At 35.2% G+C, this 26,593-nt stretch overlaps 1 protein-coding gene across 10 annotated transcripts in view; it reads right to left on the bottom strand.

The window, feature by feature from the left end:
* The window catches only part of PIBF1 (progesterone immunomodulatory binding factor 1), a 178,664-nt gene that overhangs the window by 105,134 nt on the left and 46,937 nt on the right, over window positions 1-26,593 (bottom strand). For all 10 annotated transcript variants that reach the window (XR_011493024.1, XM_070480887.1, XM_070480888.1 and 7 more), the window contains exon 10: window positions 22,048-22,146. Coding sequence is in view for 9 of the 10 variants with exons in the window: in XM_070480887.1 (XP_070336988.1) it covers window positions 22,048-22,146 (99 nt within the window). In the remaining variant the exon portion in view is untranslated. The remainder of the gene's footprint in view (window positions 1-22,047; window positions 22,147-26,593) is intronic.

Below are 26,593 nucleotides of genomic sequence, written 5' to 3'. Positions count from 1 at the left end.
AGTTTTGAGCCATTATGAATAACGCTGCTATAAACATGCTTATTGGTCATTTGCATTTCTTCTTTTGTAAAATGTCTATTCATATACATTTTTTTTTTAATCAGGAAGTTTGTCTTCTTAAGTTGTAAGCATTCTGGATATAAGTCCTTTATTAGATATGTGTTTGGCAAATATTTTCTCAAGTCTGTGGCTAGCCTTTTCCTTTCATATCAGAAGAGCAAAAACTTATTTTGATGAAGTCTAATTTGACAAGTTTTTTGTTTCATGCTCTTTGTGTCCTATTTATGTAATCTTTGATTAACCAAAGTTACTAAGATCTTGTTTTTTTTCTAGTTTTCTAGTTTTAGTTCTTAAATTTAGATCTACAAATGATTACGAATTCATTTTTATATTTTGTGTGAGGTAAGGGTTGAGGGTCGGTTTTTCGCACAAGGACATCAAAATGTTCCAGCACATTGCTGAAAAGACTGTAATTTCCTTATTGAATTATCCTGGCACTTTCATCCTTATTCTTAAAAATTGTTCTGGATATTCTGGGTCCTGTGAATTTCTATGCAAATTTTAGGTTAGTTTGTCAATTTCTACCAAAAAACCTTGCTGAGGCTTTCATCAGGATCGCATTGAACCTATTAATCAGTTTGAGGACAAGTGATACTTCAGCAACACTGAATATTCGAATCTATGAACACGATATATCTCTCCACTTATTCAAGTCCGTCTTACTTTTTCTCAGCAATATTTACTAGTTTTCAGTGGACAGGTCTTGTACTTGCTTAATATTTTGTTAATTTTATCCTTAAGTATTTAATATTTTTGATGCTATTAAAAATTTACAATTTTCAACTACTTCTTGCTAGTATACAGAAATACAATTGACTTTTTTCATAATGATCCGTATTCTGCAAACTTGATAAAGCCACTTATCATTAGTTTTAATGGTTTCTTTGTAGATTCCAGCTATGACGTTTTCAGAAAACCTCCTTCAGCCCTTATTTCCTTACTTAAAAAAAAATAGGATTTGTGAGAAATAAAAATTGAGAAAAAATTAATCAAAGGAGGGAAAAAAAAAAAAACCCTTAAAACATTTAGCACAGTACCCAACCCACAGCAAATATTCAGCACTTATTAAAACAATTCCTAAATTTCAGAGTTCTTACTATAAGTTTCAGCAACGTTGATGTGTCTCCAATCTTTATCGCTAGGCCTGATCTTTCTCCCAGGCTTGGCATCCTTACCCCATTTATCCACTATGTTTTTATGCGTGAATGGTGCTTTAGAACTTTTACAAATCCTAAATCAAAACCATAGCTTTATTCACCCATGAATCACTTCTGCTTTCTGAAAGTCCTATTTCTGATAATAAAATCACTGTCATCTCAACTACCCAGAAAATTTTGTAGGAATCACTGATAACTCTCCAAGATACTTTCAAATCTAGTAACTACCGATTCCTGTAATAACCACAATAGATAGTATTTAATGCTTATTATGTGGCAAACACTATGTCAAACACTCATTTAATCCTTACCACAATTCTATGAATTAAGTTACTATCATTACCTTTATTTTACAGATGAGGAAACTGAGACATAGAGGTTAAATAACTTTCCCAAAGTCATGTACCTAGTAACCATAGAGCCAGTGTCATAACCAAGGCAATCTACCTCTAGAAACAGTAATCTTAAAGATAAATTATATTGCCTCTAATGTATGCAGACTGTAGGATCCATTGCTTGTGGAGATACTGGGACTGAGTGCTATTAAATGATATTTGGGGAAATTCAAGAAATGTCTACTGCTCCATTAAAATAAGCATCCCTCACCATGAAGTTCTTGGGAAAAAAAAACAGGTGCAAAGAGTCCAGTAGCAAATGGGAAATAAAATTATGATTATGTTATTAGCTGGGCTTACAGTGAACACCCCAATTCAGAGGTTTCTGGTAGACGGGGAAGGAGAATGTGATAGGTTTAAGCTTTAAGAGAGGTGGTTAAGCCCCAATCCCATCTAACCACTGGCGAGCTCCTAAAGACTAAATACCTTAGAGTGTATATGTTGCAGAAGATTGAAAAGAGGTGCAAGTGAGTTCCAACCATCTGTTTTTCCAGTCACAGGAAAAGAGAAGTGGAAGAGTAAGCTTTAATCACGGTTGTGATCTTTTAGCTAGAGACCACCCAACTAGAAACATGACCCAAACTATGTCTTGGAATATGATCCAAAAATACTAGAAATTTCTTTTCTCTGGGAAGAGGGGGGTAGTAAAATCTCCTCCGTTTACCATGCCCCAGTTGTACTTCTAAAACCAATTTTCCCATCTATTCCCTATGCTATCATTCCAACTGAGGCCATGGGCAGCTCTCACCTGGACTGCAGGCACTTCTGTTCAGGGTATTTTAATTACCCTGAACAAATATATATACATATATTACTGCCAAGTTAATTCTCTAAAATGTGATTTTCATGTCACCCCTTATTGCTCACCAAAATAAATATAAGCTCTTTATTCTGATGTTCTAGGCCTACCTAAATATAAAAGGATTTATTTCCTACCTACTTGTATATTTCGAATCAGTTGACTGAATTATCTGTTGTTTCCTGACAACACTTTAATTTTTTTCCTCCTATATTTAGGAAGGTTTATGAAGTTTTTGGAATGTCCTTCTCTTAGACCTGCATTTCAAAATTCATACTTCAAATGTTTGTTTCATATGCCACCTCTTCTAAAAGGTCATTCCTGATACTCTCTTAAAATAGATACGAACATTCATAGATCACTATAGATTCATTAAGCTATATAACATTTTGCTTTAAAATATAAATATGGATACACATTGATTCTTTCAGCTTTTTGGAAACAGAAATCATGTCTTAAATTTTTATTCTTCTTCTACAGTGTCATGCACAAAGGTTCAGTGAACATTGAGTTGAATGATGTCTAGCTCACCATAGGAAAAATTTAGAGAGATATTTTAGTTCCTTATTACTCCTATCATAGTCCACACTCCACCAAAGAGAAATCTGAGCACAACACACATATTTTTCTCCACATTCTCCTCTGAAACCATGTGGAGAAATATGTTTCTCTTTTGCTTTTTTGTTGTACACAGTAAAGTACAGAGTTCATAATGTTGGCTTTCATTTAAAATAAAAGGAAATAAGGCAAGCAATGTCAAACATTTTAAACTGACAGGAAAGAACCCTTAGGTTCATCCACATGTTAATGAATTAAGGGAAGCTGAGAACAGTTCACAGAATTGGGCTATAGAGACTCAATTCTCACAGAGAAGAGGCAGTCAGGGCCATTAATTTCCACTAGGTTCTGTTATAAAATGGTAAATGAAAATAAGTTTAGCTATATGGAATTTTACTTTATGTATAATTATGTAGGTACAAATTTATAATATTTATCAGATAGTATCTACAATTAAAAATTCATGAAAGTGTTTATAAAATTAAGTCATAATTTTTACAAATAAAATTCATAAAAAGAAAAAAGTTAGATACCTTTTTTTCATAGTTCTATCCAAATGAACCCCAAGAATTACTACTGCTATTCTTTCTTTTGAAAATTCCATGAAAAGTTTGAGCCATTTAATTCACCACTGCTCCAGCACTATCATCACAGATGTATGTATGGTTTAAGGAACCATAAGTTTGAGCTATACCTTGGTATAAAACTTATAATTTGTAAACGTAGTAGTGCTTAAAATTTGTGGAATGAAACCTGGTACAAATGCCTGCAAAAAGGCAATCAGAGTTTACAAATTACTTATAAATGAATGCTTAATATTTAAGGCGGCTGGGGCTGGCCTGGTGGCGCAGCAGTTAAGTTCGCACATTCCACTTCAGCGGCCCGGGGTTTGCCGGTTGGGATCCCGGGTGCGGACATGGCGCCGCTTGGCACACCATGCTGCTGTAGGCGTCCCACGTATTAAGCAGAGGAAGATGGGCACGGATGTTAGCTCAGGGCCAGGCTTCCTCAGTGAAAAGAGGAGGACTGGCAGTAGTTAGCTCAGGGCTAATCTTCCTCAAAAAAAAAAAAAAAGAAAAGAAAAAAAGGAGAAAAAAAATTTAAAGGGGCTATTGATGGTGATGGGAAAGGGGTAGTTTCTTTAATGAAGAGACATTATTGGCTACACTGGATACCAAGTGGAAGTATACAGCAAGTAGCAACATGGAAAACTGGCTAGCAAGTTGTTTTCCTTTAGAAGCATTCAGTGCATAGTTTTAATTTTCAAAAATTAGACATCAGTGCTTTAGTTAAAGAATCCAATTTATGTTTTACAAGTGCTTTAACTTTGGACTCAAAAAAAATCTGTGTTTATTATATACAAATGATTGAATTTCACAACACATATTTCTCATTTAAACATCTGTTGACTTATTTCTGGATCAAATGCAGTTCAACCAATAGCAAAAGATGACAAATGAATAAGAATAGACATGTTTTGTGCCACCAACATACAGAACATTCCATTCTCATAAACGACAGGCTATTAAACATACCTTGATTTTCCTGTAAACTACTTTAAAAAAACTATTTCAAAGTGCACAGTTCACTGTTATTTACAGGTACACGAGCTCCTTTACAGGTTTACACGTGGACGGCCTATCTGACTGGAATGGTCTGGGCGCACTCTTGCCTGGAGGCAGGGGGATGTATTCTTTTGGGCATTTTCCATCTCTGTGATTTTGGACAAAAACAATTTTAGAAACGATAGGCATCATTACATTCAGAGTATCTATGAATAATCTAGCTAATAGAAATTCACATTTGGGGTCCAAGAGAGTTAAAAGAAAACATCTGAATTCTAATAATAGATAGGTGAATGTCACTTAAATTCTGCTGTTTGAAGACAGATTAACTCATTTCGTACTTTCTACAAATATATAGATAGACTTTTCACTTGTAAAATGAAAATGCATTGCCTTTAAGTTTTAAAAAACACATCCATTTAAAAAACACACGGAGGGACCGGCCGGCTCGGTGGCGCAGCGGTTAAGTGTGCAAGTTCCGCTTCTCTGCGGCCCAGGGTTCGCTGGTTTGGATCCCGGGTGTGGACATGGCACCGCTTGGCAAGCCATGCTGTGGTAGGCATCCCACATATAAAGTAGAGGAAGATGGGCATGGATGTTAGCTCAGGGCCAGCTTTCCTCAGCAAAAAGAGGAGGATTGGCAGCAGATGTTAGCTCAGGGCTAATCTTCCTCAAAAAAAATTAAAAAATAAGAAATACATGGATATATTTTTAAAAACTTACAAAAAAGTGCAAGGAAAATTCCAATAGGATGAATGGCTAATAGTTAAGATAAATAGTAAGCTGAGGAAAGGGACCTTCTTTAGAGAGCTTTGTAACAGTGAAAGTTATCCATCTCCATAAAATAGTTTCACCATATCTAGTTAGAGACTTCTTCTAACCCTTTGTCTTTATAGTGCTGAAAAGAGAACACAGATATACCTTACTTTAAAAATCAACTAACTGGATGATGATAATAAATAATAAAATTTATTGAAAACCTAAAATTGTATAATAAATCTCATTTAATTCTATGAAGCATAGAATTATATATTATTACATATACCCAATATATATAATAAACAATATATATAACCAATTGGTGATTATATATAAAATGTAATAATTGTATAATATATTGGTTCTTTCATTTACACTAACACACTTTAATGGCTAGAAGAAATTGAGACTATCTTCACATCTAGTAACAATGATTTCTAGAATTTGTTCACATCTAGTAATAATGATTTCTACAGAAGGAAAAACTAAATGATCACATATCTGGCATATATCATAGAAACATACAGGTTACACATAAAGATTTATTAAAACCAGGAAGGGCTAAAACTTTGCTCAATGAACAAAATAAGTAGAACAAAAGTAAAATATGAAACAGTAATTATATTAAGGCACTCAAGATCTTACTTAATGAATCTCAAATACAATAAAGCAAAATTCAACTGCTACACAGAAAAAGAACAATTAAATGGTCTAACTGAAGTCAATATAGCTTCCCTTAAAGCTAGATTTTTACACTGTGTCTTAAAAATGTCCAATTCTGTTTCTTTAACCCTTAGTGTCACTGCCAGGATGTTCTTAAAAAATGTTATTAAAAGTCATGTAGGGAGACTTTTAATTCATAATAAATGCATGTTATACAGCATATGGTACAGAGTCTAGAATCTCTAAGGTGCCATTTATTCAAGAGCTAGTAATCTGCTAAATGTTATGTTAGTAGGTTGAAAAGATAATCCACCTTTATAAAATTTTAATAACTTAAAATTAGCTGGTATATTACAAAATTCTAGTCAGAAAATTTAAAAATAAAATGTCACTTCTACTGAGGGACCTGAAAAAATACTATTCAAATGACTTAAAGGCATATACAGTGAGTTCAACGGTGGCCCCTCCCCAAAATATATGTCCCTGTCTTAATCCTTAGAACCTGTGAATATTGCCTTATTTGGAAAAAGGTCCATGTGCTTTTTTTTTTCTTTTTTGTGAGGAAGATTTGCCCTGAGCTAACATCCATTGCCAGCCTTCCCTTTTTTGCTTGACAAAGATTAGCCCTGAGCTAACATCTGTGCAAATCTTTCTCTATTTTGTATGTGGCATGCCTTGACACCATTGCTGATGAGTGCAGCAGGTCTGCGCCTGGGGTTCTGAACCCATGAACCTGGGCTGCCGAAGCAGAGCATGTGGAACTTTAACCACTTGGCCATGGGGCCGGCCCTCATGTGCATTCTTATAAGAGACCTAAGAGGAGAAGGCAAAGTGAAGACAGAGGGAGAGACTGGAGTGATGTGCCTGGAAGCCAAGGAACACCTAGAGCCCCAGAGGACGGAAGAAGCAAGGGAAGGATTGCCCCAGAGCTTGTGGAGGATGTACGGCCCTGGAGATACCTTGGTTTCAGACTTCTGGTCTCCAGAACTGTGAGAGAATACATTCCTGTTGTTTTAAGTCACCAAGTTTATGAGGGGTCAGCCCCGTGGCCTAGTGGTTAAATTCAGTGTGCCCCGCTTCAGCACGCTGGAGTTTGGTTCCTGGGAACGGACCTACACCACCAGTTGGCAGCCATGCTGTGGTGGCGACCCACATACAAAATAGAGAAAGACTGGCACAGACGTTAGCTCAGGGCAAATATTCCTCAGCAAAAAAAAAAAAAAGTCACCAAGTTTGTGACAATTTATTACAGCAACCACAGAAAATTAATATAATATCATTCTGAATTGTTTAATATGATACATACTGTGCTTCATAAACTATTTACTAATAATATGAAAATTGTGTGGCAGAATGAACTGAGATGGGAACAAAGAGAACACACGTCTACTTCTAGCTCTGCTTCTGTTAACAGTATAACTGAGAACAAGTCATATAACCTCTTTAGATTTGTTTCCTTTTTTGCAAAGTGAGTGCAATGTTTTCAATGATCTCTAAGTTTTTCCCAACTCTAAACTTTTGGGAAGCTTCAAAGTGTTAAAAATAATAAGGCACAAAGTAAAAATAAAATAAAAATAAAGAAAATTAAAATCCTAACAATGGACAGGTTGGTCAACTGAAATCTGCCAGAAGATTCATATGATTGCATAAATTTATAAATGGTAATTATTAAATACTTATGAAGAGTTGGCAATACGTATAATTCTCCACAAAGTCATTAGCTTCTACGAACATTCATGTAACTCTAGCTATATGTCCAGAAATGTGACAGGCTCCATGTATTATAATAGAAATAAAACTTCAATGATTTATAGAAAATGAACTACCCCTATTATGTGGGCCTGAAAAAAGTTAATACAGGGGCCGGCGCAGTGGTGTAGTGGTAAAGTTCATGCACACTACTTCAGTGGCCCAGGATTCACAGGTTTGGATCCTGGGCACGGACCTACACACCATTCATCAAGCCATGCTGTGGCAGTGTCCGACATATAAAACAGAGGAAGATTGGCACAGATGTTAGCTCAGTGACAATCTTCTTGGGCAAAAAGAGGAAGACTGGCAACAGATGTTATCTCAGAGCCAATCTTCCTCACCCCTCCAAAAAAACAGTTAATATACATGAGATAAACAGTGCTAAGCATAGTAAGAGATCAACAACTATTAACTTTATTACCTGGGATAATTCATATCTTTTCTTCTTTTATCATCTACCAAAAAGGACCTCATACCAACAACTTTTTAAAGATAATGTTGAGGGTTTATTTATTAACAAAAATTTAAAAAACCTAACTATCTGATTTTTATTCAATGGTAACCATTTTTTGCCACATTAAAACATACACTTCCAATCAATTCTGTTTCCTCTTTACTGAAAGAACTTTGTATGATGACTACAATACTGAAGTATAATTTAGAAGCAGTCTCTAAAACTGGAAGTAATGTTCATCTAAATATGCCTGCCAAGTTTAAAAATGTATTAGGAGTTAAATTGAAACATGTTGAAAATGACTCATTGTGGACGAGAATATACACTGTAGGAAATAAGAGCTCATTTACAAGTGGGAGAAATATACTCACACTTCATCTGTGGTAATTCTCTGGACTTTCCTTCCAGTAAACATCATATTTTAAAATAATCATGGAAAATATCTTACTTTTAACTGAAGTTTTTATGAGTTGATTTAGTCAGCTGGCATTCCAATTTTTTATACATATCTTTTTTTGGACATGGATATATTTACCAAATGTAAATCTATGAAAATTTCCCCCAAAGCAAGAGAGCAGGAGCCTATAAAGAAAGCTGTATAAACTCTCTCTCTCTCTCGCTGTGGTTCAATTCACATGCATAATGACCAACTATGACTCTAGATTTCTAAGAAAGCATCCTAAAAAATGTGTAGACATGTAATAATGTGCTTTCCTTCATTTACAAACATGATGTTATTGATATGCCATCAGGAGGGCAGGTACTTGAGTTCTTTCTCTAGTACTACTTCTTACATATTTATACTCATTCTATCTACTCTACTTGTGACCCCAAATTACACATTTGGAAGGCTAGATTTAGAAAAGAACATGGAACCCACCTGCCCTCCCGCATCAAAAAAGGTCTCTAAGATGAATGAACCTGAACTGAGTTTTTTTTTTTTTTTTTTTAGGAAGATCAGCCCTGAGCTAACATCTGTTGCCAATCTTCCTTTTTTTGCCAAGGAAGACTGACCCTGAGCTAACATCTGTGGCCATTTTCCTCTACTTTATACGTGGGACGCCTACCACAGCACGGCTTGCCGAGCGATGCCATGTTCGCACCCGGGATCCGAATCAGGAAACCCCGGGCCACTGAAGCAGAATGTGCGCACTTAACCGCTGCGCCACCGGGCCCGCCCCTGAACCTGAATTCTTGATCTCACTACCAATATAGTTTCTCTAAGGTAATTAATGAGCCACACATTCAAATATATCTTTGATCATAACTTTAATGTGGCCTTAATAAGCTGAATTTTAAAAAAAAGTGCTTATGAATTAACAAAATGATTCCAGTTTGTTTACGTTTTCTGAGCTTTGTTTCCTTATTTCATCAATTATTTATTGATCAGGAACTACAGTAGACAAATCGTTGTAGTATCTGTTCAGCACCCCTTTATCTAGGAATTTTATTTGCTAAACTATTCCTACCCCCAAAGCATGTTTTAAACCACCTCTGGAGACAACTGAGCAGTCTGGGCATGGGCATGTAACCCAAAGTGGGACAATAAGCACTTTCCCTCTGGGAAATCTGACACATAAACACTCCTGAGCATATCTTCATTGTGTACACTCTGTTTTACAGAGGGATTCTAAAGATCCTGAATTACTATTTTTAAAAAATTTTAATAAACTATTTATTGCAGAATAGTTTTAGATCCTATGTTATTTTTGCCTTCTTATCTTTTCCATTTTTAAACATCTCAAATCACTCATTGATGTGACAATATAGTTTTATTTTTGACCCAAGTTGTATTTATTTCCTATATATATAGTGAGTTCATCACATTCACAACCATTGTCAGAAAAGATAAATTCACTCTTCTGCCATCTTAATTTATATTTTCTGTTTTTTGCTTCTTTGCTGTTTGCTTTGTTATCTATCTTTTGCTATAAGATCTATGCTTTTTTTCCCCCCATCCTCTGGTAATATGCAAAGTATATTGTCTGTTTTTAGTTTAATTAATGGCTTCATTCATGACTTTAAGTGATATGCTTAAATATATATTTCCTGATAAAACTACTGATTCTTATGAAGTTTGAGGTAATTATAATTACACAATATTATATATATTATATATACAGTATTTCCTGCTACCATTAATTCTCTAATTTTAGTCAAAAGTTGCTATTTTTGCCTCTACTTATGTTAAATTATTATTTTTATGTTATAATTTCCCCTTAACAATCATGATTACAAGGTGTTTTGTAACCAGAATGACAATAGTTATTAAGATGTAATTTTACATTAACTATTCATTGCCAGTTCTTTTACACCTTGACATCTCAATTCACAAGTTCTTTGATTCTTTCTTTAGTTGGTGAGGTTACAATTTCAAGTAGGTTATTCAGGAATGTCACATGGGTAACAGGCTTCCTCAGTCCTCACATGACTAGTCCCTTCTCATCACTCAGGATGCAAAAAATGTCACCCTTCAGATAACCTCACTTCCCTGAATCACACTACGTTTTATATCTTTCAAATAATTGTTACTATCTAAAATTATCTTATTTTGTTATTCGTATATTTTCTGATTTATGCCATAGAAATGTGAGTTCCACTGAGACAGAGATCCTTTCATCTTATTAAACCCTCAATCACAGTGCGGAGGAAGCGCTTGGCACAAAGCAGGTGGTTAATAAAGACCGCTGAGTGAACAAAGTATAAGTTGTGGATGAGAAACTTGAGCTCAGCCTGATTTATTTTTTCCTTAGAAAATGACTCATTCTTCCCCGGCACACTAATATTTTGAATGCAGATATATGTTGTCTGTTCTCCATGTCTATTATCTCCTCTCTAATTGTTTTCATCATTTTGTCCATTTTTTTTTTTTTTTTGGTTTGCTTCTGCTTTTAAACCTCCCCCCGTCAAGTTGCCAATTCAGTTTTCTGGACCTTTCGACCTTTCTCTTTAATTCTTTTTTAAGTACATCATTTTTCTAGGTAACTTTTCTCCTGAACGTTGCCAGTTTCCTTCCATTTTATTCTACTTCCATATCTCTGGTTTCAAAAAGTCTATGCTTTCTCAAATTTTCTTAGTTGTGAATAACTTATAATCTATAGTCTTCTTCTTAGATTCCTAGAGTAGATACTTCAAAACGTTCTCTTTATCTTTCATAGCTTTTATATTACTCTTGCTGTCTCCCTCCATTTAAGACAACATTTACATATGTCCCATACTTGTCTTCTCTGACCCTTAATCACTTATTAATCTTTGAACGAGGGCAGTTCTAGCCAAGCCTTCATTTTGCCCCTTTTCTGTTTAATGAGACATTATTTGGGGATTGTCCCACTCTCCAATGAACTGGAAGACTAAGAAAATATTATCTGCTCAGCAATTTCCTTGCTTAAACGAGGAAAGAAACCTGGAATTGTAAGAAGTCAGTCTGGAAGCTTATCTTTGTGTTTTTTCTAAACTCCTGTACCCATGGTCAAGTTTACCAGATTGGAAGTTTATAAGTGTTGCTGCCTCTCATATTTTGTATTTATTTCCCTCTTTCTGGGAGAGTTAGTCATTTTGATGAAAATTCAGTTTAGATTAAAAGTTTCATCCTAACCCCTCAGATTTTAAACAATGCCATTCAACCCATGTGGTAGGAAGCATTTTTCTCTGTATATTTTATCTGTTTTACAGCCACTCAGTTTGCTTTATCCCAAACCCCATCACTCCTGGTTGAGAATCTAAATCACATCAAAGAAAAATAAGATACAGTAAGTGATCACTAAGTTCAGTCTTACCATGAATGGACATTTACCTAGTAGATAAATGGTAAGATACACAAGCAAGGGAAGAGAAAAGGTTATTCCTAGCAAAGAACACATATCCAGGGGTGAGAGAGGAAATATCATATATTTAGAGAACTATAAGGGATCAATTTGTCTTGAGTATAAAGGGGAGAATCAAAAGAAAGATCTGAGTCTGGAATGATAGGCAGGGAGTCTGTGAATGACCTTAAATGCTAAGCTGTGCAGTGTGGATGCCATTCTGTTGAATGACACGATCAGGGTTCTCAGTTTTAGAACAATCACCCTGGAAGAATGAGTGATGAAAATACAGAAGACTAAAGTGAAAGAAAAGACTTCAGAGACTATTATAAATAGTTTAGACAAGGGAAAATAAAGGCTTAACGAAAGCAGTGGCACCTGGGATTAAGAGGAGGGAAATGAGATATATTTAGAAATTAGAATCAACATGGTATGGACTTAGCTAAAGTGTCAGAGAGGCCTTCCTTGACTATCCTACCATGGTATACCCTGCCCAAGACATTATTCTTCCTCACACCACCTAGTTCATAGCAAGTAATTGTAATAATTATGTATCTGTTTATTTTCTGTCTCCCTCAATTGACTCTCAGCAGAGGCAATCTCCAGTTTATTTACTAACGTATACTAGCACCTAGCACAGTGACTGGCACATGGTAGGTATCAATAAATATTTGTTGGTTGAATAAATGCGAAGTGGAGTAAGGGGAAAAAAGTAGTTATGAATCATCAGCTTTCTTGTTTAAGTGCCTGGGCAAATGATGATGTTAGTCAGAATGCAAAACTACGAGAGGAAGAACAGGTCTGGGCAAGAGGATTAACTGAGTGGGGAGAGATGTAGCAACCACTTAAGAGGTTATTGTACACAATTACATCATGACACCAGTTAAAAAGTAATAAGAAGCTGATCTGGGAAGATGGCAACAGGAGTGAAGAGGATTTTAGAGATACGATAGGGGTAGAGTATATGAAATGTGACAAGTGATTACACATACGAGCAAGAGGAAAGAATTATTATTCTAAAGATTAAAACAGAAATGGCTTAAAAAAGATGGTGCGATTTATAGAAGCAAAGTCAGTCAAAGTAACTTTTTCTTTTGGGAGGGGTGAATGCGGGAGGAAGCTGAATTTGTTTCAAAAATACTGAGTTTAACGTTTCAGAAAGACATACAGACAAAAATGTCAATCAGGTAGCCAGAAATCTGAGTTTACGAGACATAAGAAGAGGTATGCTTTGAGTTTAAAAATATTGTGGGTCATTTCCTGAAGTAACAGTGGAAGTTGAGTAGAAGATGAGACCCTAGAAGGACGATAGATAGAAAATTAAAAGAAAAAGGATCAAATGTCATGAAAAGAAAAACTGAAGAACTGTTTCAGGTTAAAGGAGACTGAAGATAACTAAAAGTTAATATGCATGATTCTCGACTGGATCCTTTGCCAGAAAAAAAAATTGCTATAAAAAGATATTTATTAGGACAACTGACAAAAATGAGTGAAAGTATTGCTATCAATGTTGTCCTGAATTTGCTATGTGTACTGTGGTTACATAAGAGAATATTCTTATTCCTAGGAAATAAACTGTGAAGAGGTAAAAGTACATAACGCATTTCATCTATTAAACTATTAAAAAAAAATAACGTGTGTGTGTGTATAAGTGGGGAGGGGGGAGAGAATAAGAATGATAAAAGGAACATAAAAAATGCTAAAAAGGGGTGAATCTGGATAAAAGATATACAGGAGTTGTTTATACCATATGAACTTTGTACACATATGAAATTTGAAATAAGAAGTTAAAGAAGAATATGGACCAAGACAAAATGCTAGAGCACAGTTGTGATTTTATAAGGTAAAGAGAGAATCCATCCCCTGAAAGTGATGGCCATTCAGAGTTATTCTGGATTGAGGAGAAAAGAGGTTTATGTCAGTGGGTATGGAAGGAAACAGCATTTCTCTATACGAACTGTTCCACTTAACCAACAAAATAAGCTGATAATTCTAGTTCATTTCTGTACAAAGACGTTCTGTCCCACAGAAATTCAGGTTAACAACACTGGCATCCATCATTAATTCTCCTGATACAGAGTAAACATCCTTTCTGACCACAGAAGCCTCTCAAGTCCTTCTTTAAGAAAAAAGACAGACAGCAAACAATGTCAAATTGCTGTGTGTGTGTGCACATTTTGACTTGTTGCACAAAAACATTCAAGACATGTTCTTCTGAGGTGGAGGAGAATAGGTAGGAGAACAGGTAGGGAGGAGAATAGAACCAGTACTATTTAAGCTCAATTACAAGCAATAAATTATCCACAAATGGTTAAAAGACTCTCTGGGCCATTGTTTCTGGTGGGACAAGGAATTTCAGATCAGACTAATACCGAATAAAGAAGAAAGAAGATAGATGGGAGGTGGCATAAAATAAAATTCATACATTGTGATCTGAATGTGGCAGTTTCTTATCAGTTCCTTTCAGATCTTTATATCTAGACTGAAAGGGAACACATATTTTTCATCTCAGCAATAAAAACTTCTTAATGCTTTCATGCACACTATATTACCACTAATTCCAAAGCCTTTACTGAGAAAGGCATAGAATCACTTGCGGTAACTTGGGATGTAATGAGTACAGCTTGAGATATAATTTATTGCAAGTTGACAAGTATCTCTCAGACAGAAAGCAGCTTAAAAGCAAAGAAAAAATTTTAGAATAACATGGGGCTAGACTATTTTAATATAAACAAAGCAAACCTATGGGCAAATAGAATACTGCAAGGAATAAGAGAAATCAAGTAAGAAAGAAAAGATAATTTTATAAATTCCGGAGAATCATTAGAGTGGTCCTTTAATGAGAATATTTTGCAAATTATCAAACAAAAAATATTCAGGTACTAAAAAATTTCCTTTAAAAAGTACGAATTTATTGTATAGTCTTTCTTTCACAAAGAAGTATAATAAGAGTAACTTGATATAGGCTTGAGAATTAGGAATTTCTGCATTCAAATAATAATAATTATGATGTCAATTACTTGATGTAACCATGAAAACTAAGAATATGAATAAAATTATCACAGAGTTTTCTAAATAACACAAAATTTAAGTACAACACTATAGCTTTTATTTCAAATCTCAACCCCCCTTAGTTCCTTAAGTTTATATTGGAAACGACACAAACACTTACTTGCCTGCTCAAGAAGCCAGGAATAGATTAAAAGACAGATAAACAAAGATAAAACAATATAAGAATACGATAAAAAGCAGAAAAAGTGTGTCAAAACTCCTCTTCTTGGAGATAAAGCACAATTTAGGACAGTTGGCTTCCACATGAAGATTTAAACTAGCTCAGTATGACATAAAAATCACTTACTCTCCTCACCTGATCTCTTAATCCTGCTCACATTTGTCTTCTAATTAAAAAATGAGGACAAAATCTTACTATTATCAGAGAAGCTGTAGGGTTGAAAACATAATTTCGAGTAATATCCACTTAAAAATACAAACTGAAAACTATTACAAATATATTTCAAAATATGAAATACATAGTTTTAAAAACAAGTAAAACAAGTGTAACTGAAAAAAATACTATTAAAATTAATTCTGGATTGCAAACTTACACTTTAGTTTCAAACATAGGCCTCTCGTGTAGGATCCCGCAGATGTAACAGTGTATTCAACTTATTCTACCATTTACACTGATTGAGTTTAAAACCTCCCTTTTTGGCAGAAAGAATCCTCAGAGTGCGTGCAGAGATTCAAAGCAACAGAACATGACACAGTAACTGTTCATGTTTATGAAAGCTGAGTATTTGTTACTTATTATCAAACTGTTGAATTTGAATTGAGACATACACAGGCCTTTTATATGCCTGAGAAACATCCACTTTTTTGTAGAAAATTAAAGCCCTTGAGTAAAAAGCCTTTTCCATTCATGTTTGAAAGTGGCATACTACTTCCTTATATTTTTCTTCATAACAACACATCTTGTTTAACCATTAAACAAGGCATTTGATATAGAAAAAGTTTTAACCTAAATGAAAAAGCTGAGACTAATTATACCTGACTAGAAAACTGTGTACAGACATGCCTGAGGCTTTACTTAAGCATGATTCAGGGAAATTACAATCCATGGAAAGAGCGAAACACATTTGTTTATTCCGATTTTGATATAAAGGAAGCCAGAATCACATTTGAGTATTAAAAATTCCACATCTAAAAAACAAAACAAGGGGCCGGCCCGGTGGCGCAGCGGTTAAGTTCGTACGTTCCGCTTCTCGGCGGCCCGGGGTTCGCTGGTTCGGATCCCGGGTGCGGACATGGCACTGCTTGGCAGCCATGCTGTGGTAGGCATCCCACATATAAACTAGAGGAAGATGGGCACGGATGTTAGCTCAGAGCCAGGCTTCCTCAGCAAAAAGAGGAGGACTGGCAGTAGTTAGCTGAGGGCTAATCTTCCTCCAAAAAAACAACAACAACAACAAAAAAAAAACAAAACAAATATTTTTCCTTGAGTTTCACTATACACAAAAGATATACATGACATTCTCAAAATATGAATTCAACTATTCCTGGGCAATCTACATTCAAAAGAATTTCAGTGGATATTTAAAAAGTACATAATGTCCTTTTCAAATAATAGTCCTAAGCACTAGGTTTTTATTTTGAAAAAACAAAAGAAAAGTGAAATGCAGAGATTTTAAAAATAATACTCTAAAAACAGCTTGGGTTCACCATTCCTTTTGCACGGTAACTTAACCAGTACATTAACTCTTTTGAGCTGTTGTCACGGATAATTTCAGGATCAAAAGGAACTTCACACTCTCAAGCTACCCACTTAATGCTTCAATCCTTACAAGCATCTTCCCACTGAGTGCCTGGCCAGCTGATGCCTGAACACTTCTACTGATGGAGAATATATTAGATGCTAAGGCATTCTGAAAAGCCCTGATAGAAAGTTTATCTTTACTCTTTATTGTAATGTTTACCCAGTGGTCCCAATTCTACTACTTTAGGTCTTACCAAGTGGGAAAACCAGCTTGTTCATATGAGAACCCTTCAACTATGTGTGGACAGTTTATAAACTAGCACTAATAGGACATTTTTTAAATCTTTCTACAGTACTGGTCATTTTCCTAAGACCCTGGTTTTAAAGCTTGGCTGCCCAGATTTCAACATGATTCTATAGCTAAGATAACCAGTGACCACAGTCCAGATATAACTTCTATTGCTGTAGGATAATATTTCCATATTGAAATCTTCCAAGTTGTTTTTGCATTTCAATTCTAAACCTATACTAACAGCATAGGTTCTCTGGACCCACGTGTGTGATCTTATATTTATTCCTTAAATTTCATTCAGTTCATTAATTCTGCCTGAAAAGACCTATCTGGAGCCTCAATCTGTAATTCAATTTGTTATTCTTCTTTGTTTTATTATATAAAGTGTTTTTACTTTTACCCAAATCACTGATAAAAATGTAGAAATATAGTACTAAATGCAGTAATATAAGACTACAAAGCATAAAGATGGCCATCATAAACCTATCTCTTGATTATTAATGATTCTCTAAAAAACATTTGGGTAAAGTCCTTCAACAGTTCCTAATCCATTTACCTAACCTTGAATTGTGCCCCTATTTTTCCCATCTTGTTTAAAAGGATACCATGGAAAGTCTTGGCAAATCACTTGTACACTAACTTCATTTCTCTGCTTTCCCAGTGTAACATTCCTATTAGAGATGGAAATGTAGTCTGCTTTGATTTATTCTTAGAGAACCCCCCCCCCAACTCTTGGTCATACTTGCTTCCTCTGATAACAATCTTAAAAACCACTACAAGTATGACTGCTTACTGAGCATAATCTAAGCCAAACACTTATAATATGTAGGCCCAAAAACAACTCTGAAAGGTTGGAATTGTCATCCTTATCTGAGAAGGAAAAAATTAAGTTTCATAAAAATTAAGTAACTTGCTTAAAGTTTACACAAGATTGCATCAAATCACTATGCCAAAATTTATTATAAACTATCAAAATATCATGTGTAACAGATCTACTAATCTGTTCTTAACAGTCATGAGAATCGATGTTATTTGTTCACTCCTTTTATTTACTTCCATTGTCCAAGAGGAGTGTTAAAGGATTTAATCTCCAGGGTTTCTCAGTTATTAAGACTTGGAACTCATATATGAGTATTCTTAGAAGGATTCTGTATTTGCATTTAATTAAAAACACAACAAAAATAAGAAACACACTCAGAAGTTTCAATATTTAAAAAGCACAAAAGGATATATTGTAAAAAATCTACATCCAACATCTGTCTCCCAGCCACCTAATTTCTGGTTCCACAAGCAATAGCGTTTATACATACATAAGCAAATACACACAAACATAAAACATACTATATTGTAAAACAGGTACAAGAATAGCCACAGGAATTCAAAGAACAAAATTTTAGAGTCAGTTTGTCAAATTTCACTAAAAAGTTTTTTGAAATTTTTGACATGAATTGTATTGAGTTTATAAGATATTAACTAAGGAAGAATTAAACTGTGGAGATATCCAGAATCCTATTTTTTTGAAGTCATCTAGCAACATTACAACTTTAAGCAAGGAGTTATAGTTCAAAAAACAGAAAAGTACCCTCAGGTGTTTTAAGCATTTTGTTAAACTCCAAGCTTATTTTGAGTTTTAGATTCCCAGATATTATTCTCATTCATTTGTGCAAGAAATCCTGTAATGTCCTTTGCAGTTCTGGGCATTAACACTTTTTGCTGCTCATGGGTTATTTCCAGTATGTTGAGAAACACTTTCTTCGTTTTCCTTCGTCTTGATTTTAAAATTATCATAAATATTTAGGTTTGGCTGGAAATGACGCTCTGAATAACCAAGGTTTTACTACCACTTCAAGGAATTAAGAATAAATAAACTTCCTCTCATCTGGTAGTTTAAAAATGATCTGTTCCAGTCTACTCAATATACAGTCATACAGTGCTTAATGACCGGATACGTTCTGAGAAATATGTCGTTAGGTGGTTTCGTCATTGTGCGAACATCACAGAGGGTACTTACACAAACCTAGATGGTACAGTGTACTACATAAACTTAGGCTATATGGTAATCTTATGGGACCACTGCTGTACATGCGGTCTGCTGCTGACTATCATCAACTTTTGTTCTTTTGTGAGGAAGACTGGCCTTGAACTAACATCTGCTGCCAATCCTCCCCCCTTTTTATTGCTTGAGGAAGATTGTGCCTGAGCTAACATCTGTGCCAATCTTCCTCTGTGTTGTATCTGGAATGCCTCCACAGCAAGGCTTGCTGAGCGGTGTGTAGGTCTGCGCCTGGGATCTGAACCCGTGAACCCCGGGCTGCTGAAATGGAGTGCGTGAACTTAACCTCTACACCACCGGGCCAGCCCCTGAAAAATATCATCACCTTCTGAATAGCAAAAATTCATTTAGTAGGAGGCTGGCCTTGTGGCATGGTGGTTAAGTTCAGTGTGCTCCACTTTGGTGGCCCAGGTTCAAGGGTTCGGATCCTGGAGCAAATCTACATCACTCGTCAGCTATGCTGTGGTGGCAACCCACATACAAAACAGAGGAAGATTGGGACAGAGGTTAGCTCAGGCACAATCTTCCTCAAGCAAAAAAAGAGGAAGATTGGCAGTGGAAGTCAGCTCACGGCAAATCTTCCTCAGCAAAAAAAAAAAAAAAAAAAAAAGACAAAAGAAAAAGAAGAAATCACTTAGCAAAGCTAAATAACATAACTAATTGAACAAATTATTCTATAATAGAAAACATTTCTATAATACTACCTATGTGCAAAATATATACAAACATTAAATGACTGAAGTCATTTAAATGCAGAAGATATTTTAGATATTAAAGCATCCCACAGCCTTTAGAATAAATACCAGTTGCTAGTGTATGGACAATTAGGACAAAAAGGATTTTATGTGTCAGAGTTTAGGATATTACAGAGCTTAGTATAAATATAAATTAGCCAATTTTAAGATCAGATGTACTATTCTCTTCTAAATTCACAAAAACATACAAAAGCTACCAAGTTATGAAATTCTGCCTGAATATAAGTTCTGGTTTACTAGCTAAAATCTTATGCTTTCTTTTAAAGCTTGTTAGTTTGTTCATAAATATTATTCTGGAGTCATTACTAAATATATCACATTAAAAAAAATCAACAAAAAGCCAAGTAAATCTTTCTTTTTTTTGAAGAAGAAGATTAGCCCTGAGCTAACTGCTGCCAATCCTCCTCTTTTTGCTGAGGAAGGCTGGCCCTGAGCTAGCATCCGTGCCCATCTTCTTCTACTTTATACGTAGGACGCCTACTACAGCATAGCTTGCTGAGTGGTGCCATGTCCGCACCTGGGATCCGAACTGGCAAACCCCGGGCTGCCAAAGCGGAACGGGCAAACTTAACTGCTGCGCCACCGCGCTGGCCCCCAAGCCAAGTAAATCTTTAGAGGACATCATATAGATTTATAAATGAGAGGGTTAAACCTAATAACAGATAATTTTAAGATACGTTGTAACAGCACTCCAATAAAAATAGCTGATTTATGAATTTATTTTATATTAAAATTTTTGGAATTAGACACACTTTTACATTATAGGAAAAGTTTCTTTAATATTATATTTATTAAAATTCCTCCATGAGTCAAGTTTACAAAGTTGACGTAAATTCAAAACCATGACAATTTGAGCCATTCTAAAAGATTCTAACATTCTAAAAGATTAACAGGTTAATTATATGAAGACAACTCAATTTTTAGTTTCGTGTATTGCTTAAATCACAAATTAATCTGAAGTCTTCATTTAATAATTAAAAAACCCACTGAGCTTATTTTCAAAGCTTATCAGTATGTGAAAGGTATGGAAACTTTCTGTACTATTTTAGCAACTTTTCTGCCCGAAATTATTTTAAAAGAAAGTTAGGGGGAAAAAAAATGGCTTTGTTTGCTCTGCATGTAGAGGAACCACTGAGAATTCAGTGTTCAATGAGGTAATGATATTTACCTTAACACTCATCAGTGATTTTCCTTTTAACTAGGCTATTAAATACCCTTTTCTATTGATAGATTAAAGACTAATCATTCTCTTTCTTCCCCTCCCTCCAACACACATGAACTAGAACACAGAGATTTTTAAAAAAGGAACTGTGGAGTGTACAATGGTACAGCCACTTGGCAGTTAAGTTCGGTAGGTTCTTTTAAAGTAAAAGATTTATCTACCCTATGATTAGCAATTCCACCCCTGGGTATTTATCCAAGAGAAATAAAAACATATGCCCACAAGAAGACTTGTATAAAAATGTTCACAGCAGCTTTATTCACGATAGCTCCAAAGTGGAAACAACCTAAATGTCCATCGACAGGTGAATGAATAAACAAACCGTGGTCTATTCACACTCAGCAATAGGAAGGAATGAACTACTGATACAGTAACAAAAATGGATGAAAATATAACACTGAGTGAGAGAAGCTAGACACAAAAGAGTATATACTGTAGGATTCCATTTATTTTTAGGCCAGGAAGAGCAAAACTAAGCAATGGTGACAGAAACTAGAAAGCGTTTGCCTCTTGAGGTATAGTGGTTGAGACTGATAAAGGGGTATATGGAAACTCTGTAGGGTGACTGAATTGTTCTGTATCTTGTTTCAATATATGCAACAATTACATAGGACAAAAATAATGCATGAAATTAGACTTGAATTGAAATGAAAATTATACTCCTGTTAAAAACACAGGGGCTGGCCTGACGGCACAGCGGTTAAGTTCGCATGTTCTGCTTTGGCAGTCCGGCGTTCACCAGTTTGGATCCTGGGTGAGGACATATGCACCTCTTATCAAGCCATGCTGTGGCAGACATCCCACATATAAAACAGAGGAAGATCGGCACGGATGTTAGCTCAGAGCCAAGCTTCCTCAGCAAAAAGAGGAGAATTGGTGGCAGATGTTAGCTCAGGGCTAATCTTCCTCAAAAACACCCCAAAAAACAAGAAATATATTTTCTGAAAGAAAAAGTAACAGAGACAAAAACTGAAGAGTTTTAACATTTCTATTTTCAGGATGCTTACCTGTCTAAGAGTTGATAATGTTTTTCTAAAGCATCTTTTTCAGCCATCACTGCTCGGTCCTTTTCAGCCATGGCATTATCCCTTGCTTCTCGGAGATTTCTAAAATTTAAACATACATTCAGTTATTCCAAATACATAAGTATCCATCTTTTAAGGATTCATAAATGGGCTTGTTTGGAGTTGAACTATATGACAATCTTAAGGAGCCACTAGAGGTTGGTAACCCAAAGTGAATACTATATGAATCTGCCTAGCTTGGTGAGTTTCTGTAGCAGCATTATCAGGGCAGGTGCAAAAATGGTCTCTCTCTAAGTGTTACCTTTCTCCACAACTTTTCTCTACATGGGTTAACGGCAGGCTGAACAGTTTGCATATACTGTAACTTGTTTAATCCTTATCATAATCTAATGAGGTAGGTACAATTACTCACATATTATCCACAAGAAAACCAAGGTTTTGAGAAGTTAATAAATGTTCTATGAAACACTTTAAGTGAAAGATATAATATAGAGATCACAAGCATCAAAATGGGAATGAAGTTTGGGATACGAGGAAGAGAACAGCTGAAATAACGGACCTTGGGATATCACTTGTAGAGGAAGGGAAGAGAAGGGAACCCAGAAGGGCTGATAGATTAGGAGAAAGTAGAAGGGACAAAGGACACAAAGTCTTAAGAAGATGACAAACAGATAAGTGAAATGAGTTCTACAAGCAAGACGGAAGACTAGAGACTGCTGTTGGAGAATGGTGATTTGGAAGTAGAATAACACTTTCAGTGATAGAATTTCGGTTGATAACAAGATCCAGGGTGTGATCACTGGAGCAGCTAACTGAAGCAGAGCTGAGATGAAGGGCAATATTCATGTAGGGCTCAAGGAAATGCAGGCAGAGTATAGACAACTCACCACTTTCAGTGCTGATAGCTGAAACTGAAATTGACAGAAAGATATATTCAGTGACAGTTAAGGGGAATGTCCAAAAGATGGAAGGTAACAACAGTGAGTATTAGGAGATGAAACAGCCAGACACGAGCCTTCCAAAATCAAATCTTGTTTTTTAATCAAAGGGGAAGTTTGGATCAAGAAACAGGGGGTGGCCCGGTGGTGAAGCAATTAAGTGTGCGTGCTCTCTGCTTTGGCAGCCGGGGGGGGGATGGTTCTCTGGTTTAGATCCCAGGTGTGGACCTATGCGCTGCTTATCAAGCCATGCTGTGGCAGGCGTCCCACATAAAACAGAAGAAGATGGGCACAGGTGATAGCTCAGGGCCAATCTTCCTCAGCAAAAAGAGGAGGATTGGAGGGTGCATGTTAGGTCAGGGCTAATCTTCCTCAAAAAAAGACTAAAAAAATACACAAAAAAGAAAAATACCAACAGTAAGCTTCTTTCAATCTATTTTCTTTTTAATTCTCTTCTCTAACAGAGTTAGAACATAAATAAAGGGTGTAACATAAATGATTTTGCTCACTAATCCCTACAAATCCCTTCTGTTGCACTTTCTAATCTATTTTATAGATGAGGAAATTGAAGTTTAGAGAGCTTAAGTACCTAGCCCCAAGTCACACAGCCTAAGTGTTAAAGTCATAATTTGAGCCCAGCTCTGTCTTACTCCAAAGCAAGTGTTTTTTATATCATCCTATTTCCCATAAAGAACTGGACTGGATTTTAGAATTTGCTTTTTATTATTCATGGAGAATGTCAGTAGGGAGTCATGAAAACCCCCACAGTTTGAATAAATTTACCTAAGAACTATTGGATAGAAATGTTTAGCAGTCATACTTGCTGCGCCAGTACTCACCGTCATCTTTTGCAGGGTGGTATTAACAAATTTGAAATTTTAAAACACTTCAACCAATAGAGATTCATCAGGAAAACAGTTTATGAGCCAGAAATACAATAATTTTTTTAAAAACTGGAGTACAGATAACTCTTATTAAAAAGAAAATAACTTTGGTATACTTTTATTTAAGTGGAAGTGCATTTTAAAGCAGATATCACAAAATGGTATGTCATTATTTTCTGATATCATCCTGATTGCAATTACCTTCAAAAAATATTCTATTATCAAACTAATTGAAACATGAAAATTTAATTTTATACATAGAATAAAATTATCAAAGTATATTAAACATTTATATATTTTTCATTTCTAGATGATTTATATTTTAGTCAGTAAATCATTACAACTCGGTTGCAATTTTCATTTTTCAAATATAGCCTCATTATTCTATAAGTTACTTCAGTATGAAAATTCCAAAGAGATCATATTTACAGTACTAATTAATCATGAATGCTTATTTAGTTGGTAGATAGGGAAGCTTCAGTCTCTAACTATACTTCCTTTCCTACAACAATGGACGTTAGAAATATGGGCATAAGGAAAGAAGGCAACAATGCCTGGTTCCAGTAATGGGTACCTGAGACACATTCCTACTTCTCACCACATGTGGAGGTCGGGCACAGTGTACACTAAGATTATTCCTGGAAGCCACTGCTACTCAGAAATGGCTAGCAATAGTTTAACAATAAAAGCAAGTCACAGGGAATGAAATAAAACCCAGAATAAACTAACACCAGGGCTTATGAGGAGGGATGATTAGAGGGTACTAGTGCATTCACATGCCATGATCTACATCATCCGGCTAACTATAATTAGTGCTATATAAAGGCATAAACAAAATTCTATGGCACAAAGAGGAGTTGATTATTTTTAACTGAAGGAAGAGAAGTGAGTGAATGAAGGGAAGGCAGTTAAGTTGGACTCTGAAGAACAAACAAGTAAAGGTAATTCAAAAAGAGAAAACTGAAGTGAACGGGAGAAAGTCCTGGAAGCTCAGGCTTCTATCATTTGGGCCTCTCATACATGTTTGCTGGTACAGATTTCTGTGTAAACCCATTCTTTTTATCAGGTACCAGACCTTTCATATCCTTCCCACAACATGCATACTACAACAAGAAGCAACACAATTCCTTTTAACATAAAGATAGAGATACTTCCTTTAATATTATCAATTGACTTTTAATGCTTCAAATTAACTCTAGAAGACATAAACTGAACTACTCTTCTACTGACAAGAATAATAGTAATAGCAAACACAGAGTACTTCCCATGTGCTAGAACTATTCTAGGCACTTTACATATAGTAACTTATTTAATCTTCACAATAACCCCACAAAGTGTAGGTTGTATCATTACTTCCATTTTACAAAGGAGAAGACTGAAACATGAGAAGTTAAATATTTGCCTATGGTAACAGCAAGTCAGCTATGGAGCCCAAATGTGAACCCAAACTGTCTGCTTCTAGAGTCCATGCTCATCATACCATGCTGCCTCTCTTAAGAATCCCTTTGTTTCACAGAAGTTTTCTCCTTGGGAAATTCTGTCATTACGAGATTTATATTATATGATTGTCACATAGAACAGACAGATGTTAAAGCAAAAACAAAGCTTGACAGAATTGTGAATTCATTATACACTTGTTTTTACCGTCCATGGTCTTTTAAACTTAGATTGGTTTGATAAAACACCAGATGGACTGTATTCCTGCCACAGATAAAACCACAACTGCTGTATAACTAATAAGTTACCCATTTTTAAATGTTAAATGCACTAGAAAACCTAACAGAAATACAATTACAGAAGAAATAGCAAGAATTCAAATGTTCTTCAAAAGACAAACTTGAGAAATTGATAGAAACTATCTGCAGCATGCATAAGCTAATGAAGGTAAAGTTTCCAAGTCCAAACTGAGTATACAATTAAATGCAATTATAATTACAGAGAATGATGTTGGGAGTTTGCCAACTGGCTAACATTACAATAAATGTTTTAAAATACAGAAATTCAAATATTTCATCCTTAGAAATGCTTTTAGAAAGCCAGTATTTGATTCCAAAACTGTTTTTCATGATTCTTTCATGTTGCTTCCTATTAACTCCATCCCCCATATACACACACTTATCTCTCCCATCCATTCTATATTTGTGTGTGGGAGGTAGGTTGAGAGGAATGATGGCAGAAAGGGAAAAGATCTTATCAATCCTACATAAAATTCAAAAGTAAAGTGAGTACCCTAGTATGATAACTAGTGTCCAAATAATGTATTTTTCAACTTGAGGCACTTTTTAGAGTGAAAGAGGGTGCTATTAATAATTATGCCAGAGGAACAGGCATAAACCAGGACTTCTGTGGACAAATCACTGGGAGATATAGTCACTTAAATTATAACATTCCAATAAGAAACTTAAAAAGTTAAGTTCTTAATTATTTCTCTAAATAAAAGAATTTTAATATTATAATAAAATAGATGTATTTCATCTGCAATCTAGTGTATTTGTGCAGAGGTGGCTTCAAACCCGTAAGTTTATCCAAAAGTATCTCACAACTGAAACCTGCAACCCTCAGGACCGAACATACAATAACAGCAAACTTCTGTAGAGGAAGGAATGTATTTTCTTACTACTACAAGATAAATTTCATGATACTAATAGGCCAAATCTAAATTTATACTTGAAAAGTGGTAAGAAAAATGTTAGAAGAATGAGAAAA

The sequence above is a fragment of the Equus asinus genome, chromosome 11, assembly GCF_041296235.1.
Source record: "Equus asinus isolate D_3611 breed Donkey chromosome 11, EquAss-T2T_v2, whole genome shotgun sequence".
NCBI lineage: Eukaryota > Metazoa > Chordata > Mammalia > Perissodactyla > Equidae > Equus > Equus asinus.
Note: the sequence above shows the minus strand (reverse complement) of the source record. Positions and strands in the feature narration are given on the sequence as shown.